This window comes from Monodelphis domestica, chromosome 7 (genome assembly GCF_027887165.1).
Source record: "Monodelphis domestica isolate mMonDom1 chromosome 7, mMonDom1.pri, whole genome shotgun sequence".
NCBI lineage: Eukaryota > Metazoa > Chordata > Mammalia > Didelphimorphia > Didelphidae > Monodelphis > Monodelphis domestica.
In genome coordinates this window covers 199198487-199217929 of record NC_077233.1, presented here as the reverse complement: position 1 = coordinate 199217929, position 19443 = coordinate 199198487, and the positions used below count along the sequence as shown (strand labels likewise).

Below are 19443 nucleotides of genomic sequence, written 5' to 3'. Positions count from 1 at the left end.
AGAGAGGGTGGACAGGATAGAGAAGAACAAGGAGGTATTCCTAGGAAAGTTGTGGGTCTTTAAAATTAGCTTCTAATTTAAACTATATGGAATTTTGGTTAAGTAACACACAAGTTCATTAGATTCGGTTGTCCACCATTTTCATTTCTATCTCCACCTCCTTGCTACTCTACATGAGACAATTTCAAATCTACCACTTCTGTGTGTGTGTATATATATATATATATATATATATATATATATATATATAATCAAGCATATGCTCAGAACTCCACTAAAGCTAAGATCATGTTCCAGCCTCTGCTCTATTAGCAATGGCAGGTGAGTGGAGTGGAGTCAGCATCTTTTACTCACCGCTTGGGCGGTGGCAATGGCAACTGGAGTGTCTGGTTGAAACCCAAGCTATTTTTGCTTTAAAATAGAGTCTGTGGTAGGTCAATGAAAGTCAAGATCTACTGCCTCTGCAGAAAGGGACAGCTGAGTCATATCACAGAATGATGACTAAGTCATCATTACTAGTCAAATCAACTCTCATTTTGACTGTATTTTCCCCAGGTCAATCTTTAAGGGCTAAAGTAGTTGTTAGGCTATAATTATGGGATTGGACTATCTCTTACCATTCAATATAAATAGAAAGACCTCCATATGATCCCCCAATGTTGATGCTATCCACTCTGCTATGAGAAGTCTTACAGTCTACACACATCAGTCCACTCAGCTTGAAGCTATAGTTTTTGGTCTCTAATGGGAACTAGGTAACATGGTATTGGCAATCACTCAGTAAATCAATCATTGATTAAATACCTTCTGTCTAGGTGCTATTCTAAGTAATAGAGATACTTAGTGGTATCCCTAATGCTTAGACAGAAATGAAATAGTCCCTGCCCAGGAATTTCTGATTTAGCATGGGCAGACAGGGGCATATACAGGTATGTACAAAATCAGTACAAGATAATGTCGGGGAAGGTATAAATGCCTAAGGAATATGAAGAAGGGCTTCATTTAAAAAGTAGTACTTGACCTCCAATGTGGATAAGGGAGGGAGAGAGATACCTGGGAATTTAAATGTAACCAACAAACAAATAAATTAAAAAAGAAAGTAGTGCCTGAACTGAACCCTGAAGGAAACTAGGGATTTTAAGAAGTGGGGGTGAAGAGGGAATGAAATTCAGGCATGACTTGTAACCATGGAAAAATATTCTAAATTAACTAATTAAATAAAATTTCCCCCCCCAAAAATAATTAATTAATTTAAAAATTCAGGCATGAAAAACAGCTAGCATAAAGGCATAAAGACAATAGATCAAGTGCCATGTGTGAGAATGGAAAGAAGGTTGGTTTGGCTGGATTGTAGGGTATGTAACGAGGCTGGAAAATTAGATTGGGGTCAGGTTATGAAGGCTTTTAAATGCCCAGCAGAATAGTTTATCTGAGAGGATATGATAGGGAACCCTTGGTGGTTCATGAGACCTGTACTTTAAGAAAATCACTGGTAGTTGTGTAGAGGATGTATTATATTAGAATAGGGAAAGATGAAGCAGAGGGACAAATTATGAAACTATGGCGATTGCTGAGGCAAGAGATGATCAATGCCTGAGCTAGTGTAGTGGCTGTGTAGGTGGGAAAAAAGGGGACAGATGGAAGAATTGTTAAGACCCAGCATAAATTTAACACTGTGCTATGTAGTTTTAAAAAGAGATACAATTCCAATAGGAGTTAAGTATAAGAAATGTTGTATGTTTAACTGATGAAAAAAATATCATTAAAAAAATAATAAATGCTGTACTGATCTGTCCAGTCTTATAGTTTAACTGTCACTAAAAATGGCTAAGAGATTGTAGCAGAGTATGTCAGGAACTCTTGATTGCCTTAGAACAGGGGTCCCCAAACTATGGCCTGTAGGCCACATGTGGCCCCTGAGGCCATGTATCTGGCCCCCACCGCACTTCCGGAAGGGGCAGCTCTTTCATTGGTGGTCAGTGAGAGAAGCACTGTATGTGGTCTGTGCCTCAAAGGGAGGCATCACTCATGTACAGGACTATTTCCGGTGACATAATCGTTTGTGTGGTGCCTTGTTCTGAGAGTAACTGAAGGAGAATGAGGCGCCATGCAAAGGATTATGTGGCTGTGCAGTGGAAGACATCAGCATGGTGAGCGGCGATCTGGGGGAGGAGATTCCGCACTGTGTATACTGCTGTCCAGTGGCAGTGATGGGCTTGTGCAAGGTGTGAGAGGTCCATTCCAGCCAGCGCTGCAGCCTCCGCTATCCCAGACAGTCATATACAGATTTGCTCATAGGTTTTTTTTTTTTACAGTCCAACCCTCCTCTAATGGTCTGAGGGACAGTGAACTGGCCCCCTGTGTAAAAAGTGTGGGGCCCCCTGCCTTAGAAGATCGGATATAGGCTTATAATATACCCACTTTTCCTCAAATTTAGTACAAGGTTAGATGCTCCAAACTCAGAACTGGAAACTGATAGCTATTTGCAAACAACACTAGTCAGATCTGAGCCCCAAGTCACATATGAGCTAGAGGTACAGCTATTTTAAAAATAAATTACAAGTAATACAGAAATATCTTTTATAGGTATGACTGTGTGGCTTGGATGACAGTATTAATTTGTAGGAAATAAGGAAATATTGATGGAATAGTTCTCCTAAGTCTGATCAAAAGCTTTATAACATCGGCTGCAGTCCACTCTGAAGTGTGAGTTCTGTGCTAAACCATGGCCACAAAACGTGTCCCTCTTTTCTTGAGAGAGGTGGGGGGCTCTGGGTGTTGAATACCTTATATGAGGTCAAATGTATTGATATATTTGTTTGACTATTTAAAAAAGTCTTTGACATAAGTGAAGGTTCATGGTAGGAGTACACAATTAAAGATATATTCAGATACTAATGTGATACAAAATTAGGCATCAATAAAACTTCTTAATGAAAACAGTAAAAATAAACTTACTTGGAGCTTAATCTCAAGCTATGTCAAAGAATGAATTGGGGTAGATAGTATGTTATAAAGTGCCACGTATTATTTCTTGTTGACTTAAAGGCAGCTTGAGAAATAAAATAAAAACTGGAAGCAGGATTTAGAACACTATTAACTGTATTTTCCCCCTCTCAATATATAAATAAAATGTTTATTCATGTTATTTAGTTAGCATCAGAGCTAAAATTTGAACCCAGGTCTCCTGACTTCAAGTTCAGTGTGTATAGTTGGAATATCTTGAACCCCAGGACTATGTTCCCCAGAATTCCTTTTGTATTTCCCAGCATCCTTTCCCCTTCATTTACATTTACATTATGGTTTATAACTTTCTGGGATTCCTCCCTCTCTCTCTTCTTGATAGAGAACACTGGGAACTACAAAAGGAATTCTGGGGAATGTAGTCCTGGGGTTCAAGATTTTCCAACTATATAAGTGTTTTTTCTTTTCTAAATATGCCCATTTTATCCATTGCTCTTTCTGGGTCAAATATCAATTTTTTTTATTGAAACTGAGAAAAGGATGAACATCCTTTGCCTTAGTGCTAATATATGGATTCAAAGAGGTCATTACAAATTCTGAAATTCTTCTTTATTAGGCGTCTCTGTTCTGAACTTCGCAAAGGCTCATGCTACTAATTCAGGCATTAAACCAATTGTACCCAGCATGCAGCTGGAGGACCCGACCATTGTTGCAAAAACTTTGGTGTTGATGTTTTCTTTTTTTCCTTTTCCTTTCTTCAATCAGGTTTCTTTGAATGTCTTTTTTGGTAAACCTGGTCCTTGGTTTGAAGATTGTGATTTGGATGGTGATAAGAATTCCATATTCCATGATGTTGATGGCTCTGTAACAAGATACAAGGACACTTACATGGGTAGAATGGACAACTACTTGATTAGACATCCTGACTGTGTTAATATGAACAAGTGGAATGGAATTATCTGCAGTGGGACTTATGCCCAGGTGGGTTCAGCTCATACATTTCTCAGAAGGTTTCAAGAGGTGACTAATAGCTATTCACTTGCTTTTAATATACATTGTTTCCATGAAATAACTGTTTTGAAAATTTTAGTGTTAGAAAGACTTTTTAGAGAATATATATAAAAATATATGTGAAACTTTTCTTCCTTCTTTTGTGTCCTAAAATCCATTGAAGACAATAAGACACTTTCTGCTTTTTAAACTGTTTTGTTGAAATTATTGACTATTAATAGAAGGACCAGAATTTAAGAATAACTTGAAGGAAGAAGCTGTATCAACTGTTATAGAGATTTTTATTTCAATCCATAAGGTAGAGAAAAAAGTATAGTAGGATGCAAATTTTTATTCCCAGGTAAAATTATAGTATCTGCTTATAATATTTATATTTAAAGTACTTTGAACAAATAGGAGAAATTATTGTTAATTGTAAATAATTTTTCTTCGCATTTGACCATTTTTGGTCCTTTTAGTATTTGAAATCAAAAGGAAACTTTAAGATGGTTTGGTTTCTATCCCTTCATTTTGAGATTTAGGAGACCGAGTCCTTGAGGGGCAATGATTTGCTCAGGGTAACACAGTGAAGGAGGGAGGAACTGAGGCTAGAATCCCTAATCTCCTGATCCTCAGTTTAGCGAGTTGATTTCTATTATACCACGTCCTAAGTATCAGAGGAGAAATAATGGAATACCATTATTGTTTAGTGTCAGCATGAATAGTTCTGCTTAATCAGGGAAGCCTTAAAAAAGAACAACCCTTACATTATGTTGTAGAATCACTACTAAGTATTGGTTCTAAGACAGAAGAGTGCTAAAGGCCAGGCAGTTGTGGTTAAATGACTTGTGGAAGGTCATAAAGCTAGGAAATGTCTGAGGCCAAATTTGAAACTAGGATTTTCCATCTCCACATCTGGCTTTCAATTCATTGAGCCACCTCACTGCTCTAGGGAAGCCTTTTTAGCAAAGGAAGCCTTTAAGTAAGTCACTTAGGTGTTTGAAAATTAACAGGCTTAGCAGGTGGTAGGAAAGGAAATATGGAGCTAGAAATAATATTAGTAATACATCACATATATTATTTTAAGGTTTGCAAAGCACTTTTCTAATGACAGCTCCGGGAGGCAGGACTCAAACTAGGATCTCCTGACTCCAAGTCTAGCAATCTTTCTGAAGTAGAGAAGAGGTGTGAGACAAATGAGTCAAAGATGACCAATTGGTTAAGAGAGGCAGTGTTTAAGGAAAGATCAAACAGGTGAAATTGTTTAAAATCCACAACAACATATAAGCCCATTGTTTCTTTCCTTTTTTAAAAACCCTTACCTTCCATTGTTGAATTGATACTGTGTATTGCTTCCAAGGCAGAAGAGGGGTAACAGCTAGGCAATGGGGGTTAAGTGACTTGTCCAGGGTCACACAGCTAGAAAGTATCTGAGAACCCTTTATTTCTATTAATTTGAATTAATAAGATAATGAATAGGGAGAATGATTTGGGATAGGATATCAGAAAACAGAAAGATGATTCTAACAGTGCCATCAAGGACTTATTTAAAGACTGTGGAGGTGAATGAAGCAAATTTAATAGTTTTGGCACCAGATGATTTGTGTTTTCAAATGGAAAAAAGTTAAAGACTATATTTTAATGAATGAAAGGGTAGGATTGTTAATAAGCTGGATGGAAGGCCACAAGGTGTTAAAATGAATGGTTCTCTAGTTAGAAAGATACTCATTAGTCATAGGATTTAGACCTGGAAAGGATCTCTTTTGGGCCAATTCCATCATTTTATGGATGAAGACATTGAAACCCAGGGCACGACAAACAAACAATTATTAAGCACTTCAAGCACCATGATAAGCACTGGGATTACAAATTAAAGCATCAAGAAAGATAGTCCCTGTCCTCAAGGAGTTTGCCACGGAGGCAGACAAAACATGAAGGGTTCCAAAGAGCTGAGGTTGGGGGTCAGGAATGAGATGACCCCCTTTTGGTTCATGGTGTTATGGTCAGAAGGAGAGCCAGAAGAGGGAAAATGTTGGCCCAACTGGACCCCTTCCCAAAATGTAGGTTCCAAGAGGAACTCACCAATGAGAGGAGGCTAGCCTGTTCCAGGGACAGATAAACATTCCAATATAAGCTCTGAGGAAAGTACCAGGGTAAGACAGATGTTGAGGTAAGATGTTTTAATTGGAAAAGTCAAAAGCAAAGTCTGAAGAGAAATGGTGGTTGACCAACTCAGGATCCTCCCTTTAAAGGACTCTTAAGAACTGAGTTGCCTAGGGTCTTACAGGAAGTAAATGGCAGAGCTGGGATTAAGAAACCAGATCTTTTGACTCCAAAGTCATTATTGGTGATTATGATGATGATGATGATGATGATGATGCTCTTACCTTCTGTCTTAGAATTGATTCTGAATTTCAGTTCTAAGGCAGAGGAATAAGGACTAGACAGTTAGGGTTATGTGACTTGCCCAGGGTCTCACAGTTAGGAAGTATCTGAAACCAGATTTGAACCTGGATCCTCCAAATTCCAGATCCTGCTCTGTATCCACTCAGTCATCTATCTGCTTCTGATCCATAGTCATTATTTAAGATGAATATCCTTGTGGAACATGTGGGCCATGAAGGAGAACTTGCTGACCAAGTTCCTTTGGGGTGTAATAATGAGATTTTCATACACTGGGGTTCAGAGAGCAGGAAGTTGAGTCAATAGAACTGTCATGGCTTGTATGAAATCTCTGGCAAGCTAGAAAATCAGGGTTAATTTGTCCATTTTGATTGTACTTCTGTGATATGAACTACCCATTTCTAGAGACTTCCCTAGTTCTCTTATATATATGTATATGTGTGGGTACATTACATGTTGTTTTGGAAGAAAAATTCTTTCTGTACAAATTGGTTTTCATTTTTGAGAGTTGGATTTGCATATTACCATAGATAGAGCACTTGATCTGGAGTCTGGAAGACATCATCATCACTATTATCATTATCGTCATCATTATGATAAATAATATTTATGTAGTACTTTCTATATGCAAGACATTGTACTAAGGAGCTTTAAAATAATTTCATTTTATGAAAATTAAAATCTTGCCTCAAACTCTTATTAGCTGTGTTACCTTGGATCAGTCCCTGCCTCAGTTTATTCATCTGTAAAATGGTGATAATAATAGCACTTCTCTACCTCCCTGGGTTATTGTGAAGATAAAATGAGATAATAGTGATAAAAAATCTTAGCACAGTGCCTGACACATAGTAAGCATTCTCTAAATGTTGTTGATTATTATTATTACTATTTTTATCTTCTAAGCTCTGTTATTCTTATAAACTCCAATGTAAAGTGTTTTGTAAACTTGAAAGCACTGTATAAATGTGAACTATTGCTGTGTGTTATTATTTAGCATTTCTGTATTTGGAACCCTGTATAAAGGCAAAGTTAAACCCTTGAAGGAAGTAAAGATCTAGAGACATTCTGGTTTGATTTTGATGGGTTTTTGTTTTCTTAGTTGTGGTATTTTTTACTCCCTTGGACAAAATCAAAACTTAACTGCTGCCTGGGGCTAGAGAAGTGGAGGGAGAGGGTAGACTCAGCCACAGTATAATAAAATAGAAAAGAATGTAGTGACTTAAGAATATTTTCTTCTCTCTACTTTCATTTAAAAATAGAGTAAATGAGAGTAACCAAGTTGATCCTTTAATAGCAGGGGATCTTGTTTCAAGGGCTTAAAAAAAATCCAACCCTTTTTAGAGATTTTGGCATTTGAAATCTGTATCAAAGTGCCTTGTTTTGTTTTTGCTAGGGCCATATTGGATATATGACTTGTATAGGTTTGTGTTTTGAAAAAGCTAAATGTGTTTGAAAGTTATATATTCTTTAAGTCTTAGCACATAATTGAGTCATAGATAGAATTTCTCCCATAAATAGTCAATACATTTGAGGTCATTATAATTTTGTTTTGTATAAGTCTATTATTCCTATAATTTACATGGCAATCATGTTTAAACCCATTGGGTTTCCAAAATGTGTTAGAATGTGAACTTGGTCACTCTAGGAAGTTAATATAGGATTTTCCTTCTAACTTATAGGTCAAGAGGATAGTAATCCTTCGTAAAACTCAAAGCATGTTGGTAGGAATTGTCTTCTAAGCATAGAAATGGGCAGCTGTGTGCTCAGGGTTGATTTCTACTATTGGATTTTTGGTATTTATCTGAATAGTATGAGTGGGCATGAAATAAATGTTGACTCACTCTGAGAATGTCAGTTTTTTTTTTCATTTATAGCTCTTTTAACAGTACCTAGAGACTTTTCTCATGAAATGTTCTTTCTTTCCCCCAAGTCCTTTATCAGCCTTTATTCTTCCCACTTAGATCCTGCCATTTGCTTCTTTTATAATTTTAAAATTGCCTTTAATAATTATTCAAAAAAGAATCAAGTAGATTTTCGAAAGTTCAAGGTTATAGGCTGATGAACTTTTTCCCAATGTGGGAAAAATTTATTAGTTCCTTTATTTTCTTCTTGGCCTATCTGTGGTATGTGCAGATTCATGAATGAAGGAAAGAATTGGGGGGAAAAAGATGATTACATGAGGAAGGATTTGAAATGGAAGAAAAGAGGGGTAAAAATGGCAAGAAAATACTGTCCTGGGGGTCACTGGTGGGATATGCCATATTGTTCTAAATTTCAACAAATAATTAGGGGTGAGAATACTTTTATCTTGAAAAATATACAATTAAGGATGCATAACTAAAGAAAAATATTTTTAAAAATTATTTGAAGGGGAAAGTGGAAAGGATAGAGTGGAAGAAATGTTTAGCATTGAGTGTTCTAGCACTGGTATTCTGAACATCCAGAAAATGGCCAGGTGATTAATGAGCAAAATGTCAAGATGGCGAGTATTGTGAATTAGATGGTTATATATAATATGTGTTTGCATCATATAATACATAGACATACATATTTATACATATGTAATATGTGCCTGCATAATATAAACATATACACATTTGCAATATATGCTTGCATAATAAAACACACACAATAACAACAACAATTATAGTATATCCCAGGAGTGATTATTGTTAGTGAGAAATTTGGGAATAGGTTATGTTTCTGTGTTAAATAGTTGTCTTTGATGCTCCTTTTTTTGTGAATATTTTGGAAGGTTTTGGTTTTGGCATTGCATAGGGCTTGAATAAAATTGGAACAAACTTTTAAATTTGCCTCTGTTTCATAATAGGAGTTTTTTGGCCAATTTTTTTCAGTGACTTTTAATTTAGCTTCCTTTTTTTGTGGTTGAAAAATGACTATTTGGACTGCCTCATATCATGGAAAATGAAGAATGAAAGTTCCAAGAGGTTAAAATGTCCATGTATTGATTTTTTTTTGATGGAATTCTTTCAAAGTTTGGCCAGAGGGTATATATTTTACATAGGTTTGTACATTTCTTCATTCCCCCCCCTCCCCCACTCCAGTTATATAAGCCAGGAAGAAAGATTATGTGTTATGATGAATAAACTGGCCTGTTAGTATGGAATAGTCTAAGACTATGTTGGCTAACCTACAGTGTCTGATTTTTAGAGTATTAGCTTAGGAAAGTGCAATGTAAATATAAGCTTAGTATGTTGTAGTTGGCTACTCCAAGTATGGATGTCTACCTTTTCAATGGAATTTCTTACTCAACGGTTTTTGACTATCCAATTTCTTACTTGTAATGCTCCAAATTTGTCTTTTGAAGGTTTATGTGCAGACGTGGAGCATGCAGAATCTTACCATGACCATCACGCGGGATGAGTACCCATCCAATCCAATGGTACTGCGAGGGATAAACCAGAGAGCTGCCTTTCAACAGTACCAGCCAGTAGTGATGCTAGAAAAGGGATACACCATTCATTGGAACGGACCTGCCCCACAATCTACCTTTCTTTACCTCATAAATTTCAACAAGTATGTTTATGATAGTCTCCTTCTGGGAAGCAAAGTGGTGATTTTTTTTTTGTTATGCTTTTTATTAGTGGAAGATGCTTATTTCCTATATTTTAATGCATATAGTAAATACAATAGATTTATTTTTCAATTTTTTAGGCTGTTCTAAGAGCTGACGAATGCAGTTTGGGAATTTTTATAGTAGTTAGATTACCTCTGTTGGAAGTATGAAAAAGAGTGTGAAAGATAGGGAAAAGAGCATTTAACTGGAGGATAGGAGTTCCTAGTTGTAGTCCTGGTTTTCCCACTATTTAGTGGTCTGATTTTGGATAATTCATCTAACCTCTGGGCTTTAGTCTCCTCATCTATAATGTGAAACAGTTGGATTAGATCTTCTGTATGGTTCTTTTTTGTTTGTTTCAGGTAGTTCTTTTAATTTTTTCTTTTTCTTTTTTATTTGAAAATTTTTATTTAATTAATTAATTTAGAATATGTTTCCATGGTTACATGATTCCTGTTCTTTCCCTCCCCTATCCTCACCCCCTCCCATAGCCAACGCGCAATTCCACTGGGTTTTACATGTGTCACTGATCAAGACCTATTTCCATATTATTAATATTTACATTAGGGTGGTTGTCAAGCACGAATTTAGGGTTTTCCTACTAAATTAGAGGCTGGTTGCAGTGTGTGAATTGGTGGACAGAGTTCTCATGTTGGATTTCCCCTAAATCAAGGGTTCTTAATTTTTTTGTCTGTTTCTTGGTTTACTTTGGCCCTTTGGTGAAATCTATGTGCCCCTTATCAGAATGATGCTTCAAATGGATAAAAAAAAAAGTTAGTGCATAGTATTATAAAGAAAACCAATTATATTAAAATAGAATTATTAAAATATTTTCTAAAAATTAATTGACCCCAGGTAAAGGACTCAGCCTATATTAATGAAATTAAAGATTTTTCAAGTATTTGAGTATAGTAAGACTATAAAGTTCCATGATAAAAATCACCTCTTTGCATTTTTCTTTTGTAATTCTCAACTATACAACCTTATAAGAAGCTTTCAGGTCTATTGAGAACATGGACTGGGTTCATTCTATTCCAAATCAGGAGGCCAGTTTATTCACCATGATATAAGAATCTTTCTGGCTTATAGAAAAGAGGAAAAAAGCAACAACAGTGAAAGAACAGATTGCTGGCATAACCCAGAGTGGGCATTGTTATTGGCCCTAATCCCTTTCTTGACCATCAGGGGAAGAGCCACTGGTAATGCTGGGCTAAGGGTTAGCACAACTGGCCTGATTGATAATTGAAGTACAAATCTTATTGCAACAGAAAGAATTTATTCTATATTCTACATTCATTCTATAATATATATTTATGTTATATTATTGTTATATTATATTATACTATATTACATTATATTATGTTATATTGTTATATTATATGATATTATTTTTGCTAAAAAGGATTTGGGATGAAGAGGAAGAATGCTAGAGCAGATCATAAGATTTAAATACTTTCCTCAGTAGCAATAAGAACCTGTGATAGAAAAATCAGAAGTCAACAAAGCAAAGTCAAAGTTTAAAAAGTGTTGGCAGAGATAGGACTGATTGAAGACATATGCTGTCCACTTTGTGCACTGCACTAGCCAAACTATTGTGTGTACTTACAGGAATGACTGGATTCGAGTTGGCCTCTGCTATCCATCAAACACCACTTTTCAAGTTACGTTTAGCAGATACCACAGGCAGAATAGCATTTCTACCAATGCAGAAGAATATGAGCCTGTTCTTTCCATGGAAGAGCTGGAGAGGAAGCCTTCTGATAGGAAGTTCTACTTTGACCACGGCACAGGGTAAGTCAGTGGAGTTCGGGCATGAGAATTATTACTGTTTTTCTTCAATGGTGAAATTACCAGCTCTGCAGAGTGGCTAAGAATAGGGTATGATGCTGTTTAGAAAGGCAACTGTAGTTGAGTTGTTCTCTGCACATTGCTATTAGAGGTTTAGAAGAGAACCAACACAGCTTATAATTGTTGGCAGCCAAAGTCTAGTGAAAATGTTTACCATGCACCTATTAGCACAGAGTTGGAGGGAGAAGAGAAAAAGTATCTCTGCCAGAGACATAACAGGAAGACCAATTTAAGAATTAAATGTCTTAGGCCACAGCTCTTTTATATAACATGATTTTAAAATATGTCATAGTTTATATTTCGGTGAAATCTGCCTTGTTTGGCTTCTCATCTTTATATGTGATCACCAATCACTGACCACTTATCACTGTAGAAAAGAAATTTCTCAGGGCAAAATAGAAGAGTGGGGAGTGTATTAGACTTGGAGATCAGGAAATGGGTTCAAATCCTGCCTCTGTCATTTACTAGCCACATGAACACTTCTAATTGTTTAATTTTTCTGAATCTTTGACAAGTCTTTATGGTTGCAAGTTCCTATTTTAAATGGGTATAAACCAAATAAAGCTATTTCTTACCCCACCCCACCCCTTTCTGTACTGGAGCTAACTTCTTCAATCTAATCCTGTTCATGGAACCTTAAGGAACTACTTAGAGTCTGTGGCAGCATCTATGCAGGTATAACTCCCTAGCCCCAGCCATCATTTCTGCTTTTTTGGTTCTAGTGTGTGCTTAAGTTTATATTTAATTTTGTCTCTTACTTTTCTAGGCTCTTAGAACACCCAACAAGTTCATTTGAAATCCTTTATTCTTATAGAAAAATTTTAACTTCTAATATTCAGTTGACACATTGATTCAATACTCTGCATTTCTCTTATTTGGCCAAGGCATTTTTCATTATACATAGCTGCAAAGGAAGAGTGAAATTATGACAGGTGCCATAACCAAGATCATTACTAAGCTGGGAAAGGATTGACATTTTTATAATTTTTTTGAACAGACAAAAAATATTAAATGAGAGTTGTACAAAATTGGCAGATTAAGGAAGTTGTACAAAATTAGGAAATTAATGAAGTTGTATTTGGTAGAATCACTGAAACAAAATGCCTGAATGAGTTTATGTTATTATTTTTTCATTATTTTGGAAAAGGAATAAAATATTAATGTGTAATTTACTTACCTTCTGTCTTGGAATCAATACTAAGTACTAGTTCCAAGGCAGAAGAGTGGTAAGGGCTAGGAAATTGAGGTTAAGTGTCTTTTCCAGGGTCACACAGCTTGTCAGTGTCTGAGGTCAAATTTGAGCCCAGGACCTCCCATCTTCAGACCTGACTCTACTGAGCCACCTAGCTGCCCCGTGGATAATTGATTCCATTATGTCCAGCAAGGATTCCTATTGTTTGACCAAGGTTGCCAAGATTTCCTATGGAAAAGCATTTTCTTATAGCCCTTCAGATAGCAAAGTCTACATGTTTAGCCTACCCATAGCCCTTTACAGCAACGTCAGGCTTTGAAGAATGCCACCAAAATAAGATAGATCTAGAGTCCTTGTTTCATAGTAGTTTATATTTTGATTATAGCAGACAAGATGCTAGGCTAACATGACACTCTCGTCTAACAAAGCTGCTACAGTTTAAATTACATTTTCTTAGAGGACATAGAAGGGAAGCTAAAAAAACAAAATAAAACAACATTAAAAAAAAAAAAACTTTCCCGGTGTGGTGATTCCTGGAACAGTTGCCTTAAAATTTTTGCTTAGAATATGGATCTACTTCAATAGGATTTGCAATAGTTTGGAGTCCAGTAGCATGACCTTTTATATAGTAGCTACATAGCTGACCCAGCTTTAATAGTTTTGAGCTTTAATAGCTTAAAACTGTGCCAGGACATTCTAGCTGCCCTATCTAAGTATATGAGCAGCTAGGTGGCACAGTGGATAGAGTGCTGGGTTTAGAGTCAGGAAGATTTATTTTCATGAGTTCAGATCCAGCCTCAGAAGCTAGCAGTGTGACCCTGAAAAGTCATTTAATATTGCTTCTTGTCCTCATCTGTAAAATGAATTGGAATGGGAAATGTCAAACCACTCCAGTATCTTTGCCAAGAAAGCCCCAAATGGGGTTTCGAAGAGTCAGACACAACTGAAAATGATAAGTATAAATAAAATGTAATACCAAATTTTTGTTTAGTTGTTTCAGTTCTCTTTGTGACTCCATTTGAGATTTAAAAAAAATGTTTACCTTCCCTCTTAGAATCAATACTATATAGTATATATTCCAAGGGAGAAGAGTGGTAAGGACTAGGCAGTGGAGGTTAGGTGACTTGCCCAGGGTCACCCAGCAAGGAAGTGTCTGGGGCCAGATTTGAACCCAGGATCTCCCATCTCTGGGCCTGGCTCTCCATCCACTGAGCCACCCAGCTGCCCCCTGAGATTCTCTTAACAAAGTTATTGAAGTGGTTTGTCATTTCCTTTTCCAACAAATGGGAGTAAGGGATGTTCTGGATTCCTAAATCAGCAGGGTCAAACTCATAAAGAAACAGATCCTTGCCAGCCACATGCTGATTATAGAAAGAAAACTGAGAATTAACATTATCTCTGTTGTATTATATTTTTAGTTAGTTTGTCAAATATTTCCCAATTACATTTTAATCTGATTCTAGGCTGACTGCTAGCACCTGGGAGTTTGGGGCTGCATTATGCAGCCTGCAGACCTGTGAATTTGCCAGCTCTCCTCTAAATGATTATTTCATTTGGCCCCTTTCCTTGGTTGTCAAAATATTATCTAAATAACTTTGCTGATTTTTTTTTCATAGTAGTTTGTTTTGTTTTAAACTCTTACCTTCCATCTTAGAATCAATACTATGTATTGGTTCCAAGGCAGAAGAGCAGTAAGGTCTAGGCAATGGGGGTTAAGTGACTTGCCCAGAGTCCCACAGCTGGGAAGTTTCTGAGGCCAGATTTGAACCCAGGACCTCTCATCTCTAGGCCTGGGTCTCCATCCACTGAGGCATCCAGCTGCCCCTTCATAGCACTTTTAAATGAAAAGTCACCACATAGCAATAATTTTTGTCTTGGTGTGTCCATTCAGACAAAAAGGATACTATTAAGGACTGGTTCAAGCATCTCTTTATCCAACTTTAATCCCAGCTCTGTGAATATGTTTCCATTTTATGTAGACTGCTGTTTCTGTACCTTAAAGCTAAAAACAACAGAGAAGGGCACAGTTATTGCTCCTCTGAAGGATGTGAACGGATCAAGGTGCAAGCAACGACGAGCTCGAAAGAGATCAGTAATTGCATGGCTAAAGCTTACCCACAGTACTATAAGACACCATCTGTCACCAAGAAGATGCCAGCAATGTTAACAGGACCTTGCCAAGGTTGTGGCACACGCCAGGTAAGAGAACAGTGAAACCCACATGATTCCTTTGGTTGAGAGGTTTTAAAAAGTTGGTGATTAGAAGGAGGCGGGATGGACGTGATGGTGGTTGTCTATAATCCCTGCTACGGAGGATACTGAGGGTAGCAGGCCTCTGGCACTGCAGAGTTCTTTAGTGGGTTGTGACAATTGAGTGTCTATGCTAGGGTTAGTGCCAAATTGGTGAGCCTCTGGGAGCTGACTGAAAGAAGGACAAACTGGAAGTGAGATAGGTCAAAAATTCCCATGTCAGTCTTTGGGGGAAAGAAAGAAGGGGAGAAAGGAAGGAAGGAAGGAAGGAAGGAAGGAAGGAAGGAAGGAAGGAAGGAAGGAAGGAAGGAAGGAAGGAAGGAAGGAAGGAAGGAAGGAAGGAAGGAAGGAAGGAAGGAAGGAAGGAAGGAAAAGAAGGTAGGAAAGAAGAGAAGGAAGGAAGAAAAAGAAGGAAGGAAGAAAGGGAGGAAAAAAGAAGGAAGGAAGGACAGACTAAATACTATACTGGATGACAATAAAACTAAAAAGAATCTGAGGAAAGTCTTTCAGCCTATTGCAATAGGTTTCATGGAGGATTTATATATGGATAGGAGTATCCAAACCAATGAGATCATAGCTCCTTTAAAGGATAAATTAACAAGTCAAAATTCATGGTGGAATCCTATAATTTTTAACCAGTTAGGGGCATAGTGGATAGAGTGCTGGACCTGGAATTAGGAAGACCTGTGTTCAAAATCTGGCTTCAGACACGTGCTAGCTGTGTCACTGAGTAAGCCATTTAACCTTGGCCTCAGTTTTCATCTGTAAAATAAATATAATCAGAGCACCTACCTCCTAGAGTTGTTGTGAAGATAAATGAGATGATATTTATAAAGTGTTTTGCAAACCTTAAAACATCATGTAAATGCTAGCTTTTATTATCTATCCCAGTGCTAAAGTTTTTGATATTTATAGAAAGCGGACTAGACAAGAATGTAAGAAATTTTGCTTTTCCTATTTACATTGGATTAACAGGGTCTGCAAGGCATCTACCTGACTTGGTAATGTAGAGAATATACTTCAATATAGTTCATATGTATTACATATATATAAATATACATAATTTTTTTTTCTAAAACTGGGTCTCCCTACTTTGCTGAGATTGGAAGTACATTAGCCATTCATGGATTGAACTCAGTAGTGATAAGCAGAGAAGTTTTACTCTGTTTTTCCAACCTGAGCTAATTCACTTTTCCTTGGACAGCCTGGTGGCCATCCCTTCCTGGGAGCTCACCATCTAGTGCCAGATTCAGTGTAGATACCTGATTGGTGTACAGCTCAGAACTCTAGAATCTAAGCCTTGGCCTTCCCATCAGTAGAGAGCACAGGAATGTCTCACCATACCCACCATATTTCTTTTTTATATTTAATATGATTCTGATTTGTAATCCCACTATCTAGATTTTTATATTTCAGTGATGTACAAAATATGGTTCATTTTTTCCTCCATTACTTAATTAGTTCTTTTTAGAGAATGCCCATTGCTTTGAAAAAGGGCTTGGGATCACTAGAGATTTTATTCTTGTATGGAACTCTTCACTATTTACCCATGTAGATCATCACCTTCTCTGAAACTTGTTTTCTTAAACTTTGGCCTTGAGAGCTAAGAAGTCAAATCACTTATTTAGGCTCACACAACTAGTATGTAGTAGAGGCAGGACTTGAACTGAGGTCTTCCTGGACAGAGAGAGATAAAAGCCAAAATGTGACTTAAAAATTACATTTACAAGAAGGGGTTCAAAATGAAAATGGACTCATCACAGATGAAAATAAGTGCATAGCATAGTAACTCCTTACCAGAATGCTTAGTGCAATAATAACACATACTTCCTTCCCTTTGATGCTGATTTCTCTAAAAAAGGGAAACAAACTTTCATAAGAAATTTTTAAAAATTCATGTGGCAAGATTTTGGGTAAACCACAGAAACAAAAATACATTTAGGGGAAAGGTTAGAGATGAGCTTTTTGAGAACATTTTCATCTGTGAAAGCAAAACTAAAGTTGAAAAAGAAAAATATGAGTAGGTGAGATTTTTTTAAAAGCTGAAATTAAAACGAAATATACTCTATATTTTGGTGGGAAAACATTTTAATCTTTTCTTTCTTATCAACACTAGGGAAGTCTGGGAAAAATAAAAGTCTTTTCCTTACCACATCCACTCTTTTGTTTTTTTTCTGTTCCCAGAGTCATTGGTAAGAACAAACTAAAACAGTCAAATGATTATATTAGACTTTCCCATCTCACAGAATAAACATTCTTCTGGGAAAAGCACCACCCTTCCTTGAAAAATTTCCATCCATTCATAAACACGTTTTTGTTGTAATATTTTTTGTTGTTTTATTCTTTTCATTGATCAGCCTAGTCTCTAGTTTGATTGACAATACATCTCCAGTTTAATTCCTCAGTTGAATCTGTCTACAGAGTTCATCTGACCCAAGGAGACTTAGGAGCATTTTTCTCCTAATTTTTAAAAATTCTTACCTTCCCTTATCCAGAAGAGTAGTAATAGCTAGGCAAAGAGGATTAAGTGACTTGCCTAGGTTCACACAGATAGGAAGTGTCTGAAGCTAGATTTGAACTAAGGACCATCTGTCTCTAGGCCTGGCTCTCTATGCACTGAGTCACCCATTTGCCCCCTTAGGAGCTTTTTAAGGCCCTTGAAGTATATTAGAGGATTTTTTTTCTTTGAGAAAACTAAAGTTCTAATATTGACAGTGGTTTATGGTGTTACACAATATTACATGAAGCATTTAATAGTTGAATTATTGGAGAAGTATTGATTAGAATAAAGCCAGGTATTATAGACTGAGAGCTCAAAGGGACCCCAGAATCCAATTAGTTCATTCTTCTCATTTTATAGCTTAGGAAACTGAAGTCCTAGTGCTTAAGAGACTTGCTGGAGGTTCCACCTTATAAGCATCAAATTCATGACTTAGACCCATTTTCACTGACTCTAGGGTCCATGTCATTTCCCTTGTACCATGCCATTTCCTACTATCACTTCCCAGAATACCAGTGTTCTTGGTGTCAAAGGACTTCATAGAAGGAAAATGGAGATAAATCTAAGTACTTAATTTGATCTACTCCTTGCTCTACTACTCTTTGATCACAAATCAATCAATAAGTATTTATTTATGTGTCTGGCAATGGGATTTTCTTGAACAAGAGATTTGGTCTTCTGTAGGACCACAGGCATGTCCTATCAGGCTTGCCATCTTTGTTTTTGATATTTAATATAAGTCTGTTAATAATTTCAGCCTATATTTTTATACTTCATAGATGTACAAAATAGTTGCCAAGGCTTCTTACAGTTCATTTGGGAAATAAACCTAAATGTACATGAAACAATTAGAGAACAAATCCAACAGCTAATTAAAATATGAAATGGAGTGGTGGACTATAATCTTTTTAGTTCCTATGTGGAGGAGACCTGTTTTTTGGAGAATATGGAACTTGAAGGATATTCAGGCGGTGGATAGGCAGAGACAAGACGAGAGAGCATTCTAGGTGATGGGAACACCATGATGGGTCCAGAGACAGAAAAAAGTATTAATACACTTGAGGAACAGTGAAGAATATGACTGGAGTGGAGGGTCTAAGTTATAAGGCTACATGTGAGAAATATAGTCAACGCCATGTTCTCGAGCAGGGATATCAATCTCCCAGCCACTCCAGAGTAAGATTAGATGAGATTGCAAGGTAATTAGGAAATCTTGAACAAAATGAATAAAATTTATGTTTAGTTGCAGGAATCCTTTTCAATTTGAGTTTGACACCTCTATCTTGACAGCCACACTTTTTTCTTCTTCAATATTTGATGTGATAGAAAATAAGGAACCACTGAAATGTTTTGAGTTGGGGAGTGAAAAGATAAAAGCATGTCATTTAGTTGCTTTGTTCCAACACTTCATCAAAAGTAGGGATTTAGGATCCTGAAGAATGACTGAGAAGGGTTTTCTGTACTGCCTGAAAATATGAAAAATGACTGACCTAGGAGCTCCAGGCAATCAAGTTTACTCTATTTGGGAGAGGTAATTTTTGCAGCAAAATTCAGATGATGTGTGTTGACTCTCTTCTTTACCTAGATGGTGTTTACCAGTGATCCTCATAAGTTCTACCTCCCTATACAGTTCCAGTCACCTAGTAAAGTAGACATTCAACGTGGAAATAAATCTTTCATCTCTGTGAGTAAAAGCTAATTGGGGAACTTCCCTTGTTT

The 19443-nt window shown here is 36.7% G+C and overlaps 1 protein-coding gene across 3 annotated transcripts in view; it reads left to right on the top strand.

Annotated features, from left to right (window-relative positions):
• Nucleotides 1-19443, top strand: part of CEMIP2 (cell migration inducing hyaluronidase 2) — a 94533-nt gene that overhangs the window by 66804 nt on the left and 8286 nt on the right. For all 3 annotated transcript variants that reach the window (XM_007498563.3, XM_007498562.2, XM_001365179.4), the window contains exons 17-21: nucleotides 3730-3945; nucleotides 9686-9894; nucleotides 11543-11725; nucleotides 14954-15173; nucleotides 19310-19408. In XM_007498563.3, the coding sequence (XP_007498625.2) occupies nucleotides 3730-3945; nucleotides 9686-9894; nucleotides 11543-11725; nucleotides 14954-15173; nucleotides 19310-19408 (927 nt within the window). The remainder of the gene's footprint in view (nucleotides 1-3729; nucleotides 3946-9685; nucleotides 9895-11542; nucleotides 11726-14953; nucleotides 15174-19309; nucleotides 19409-19443) is intronic.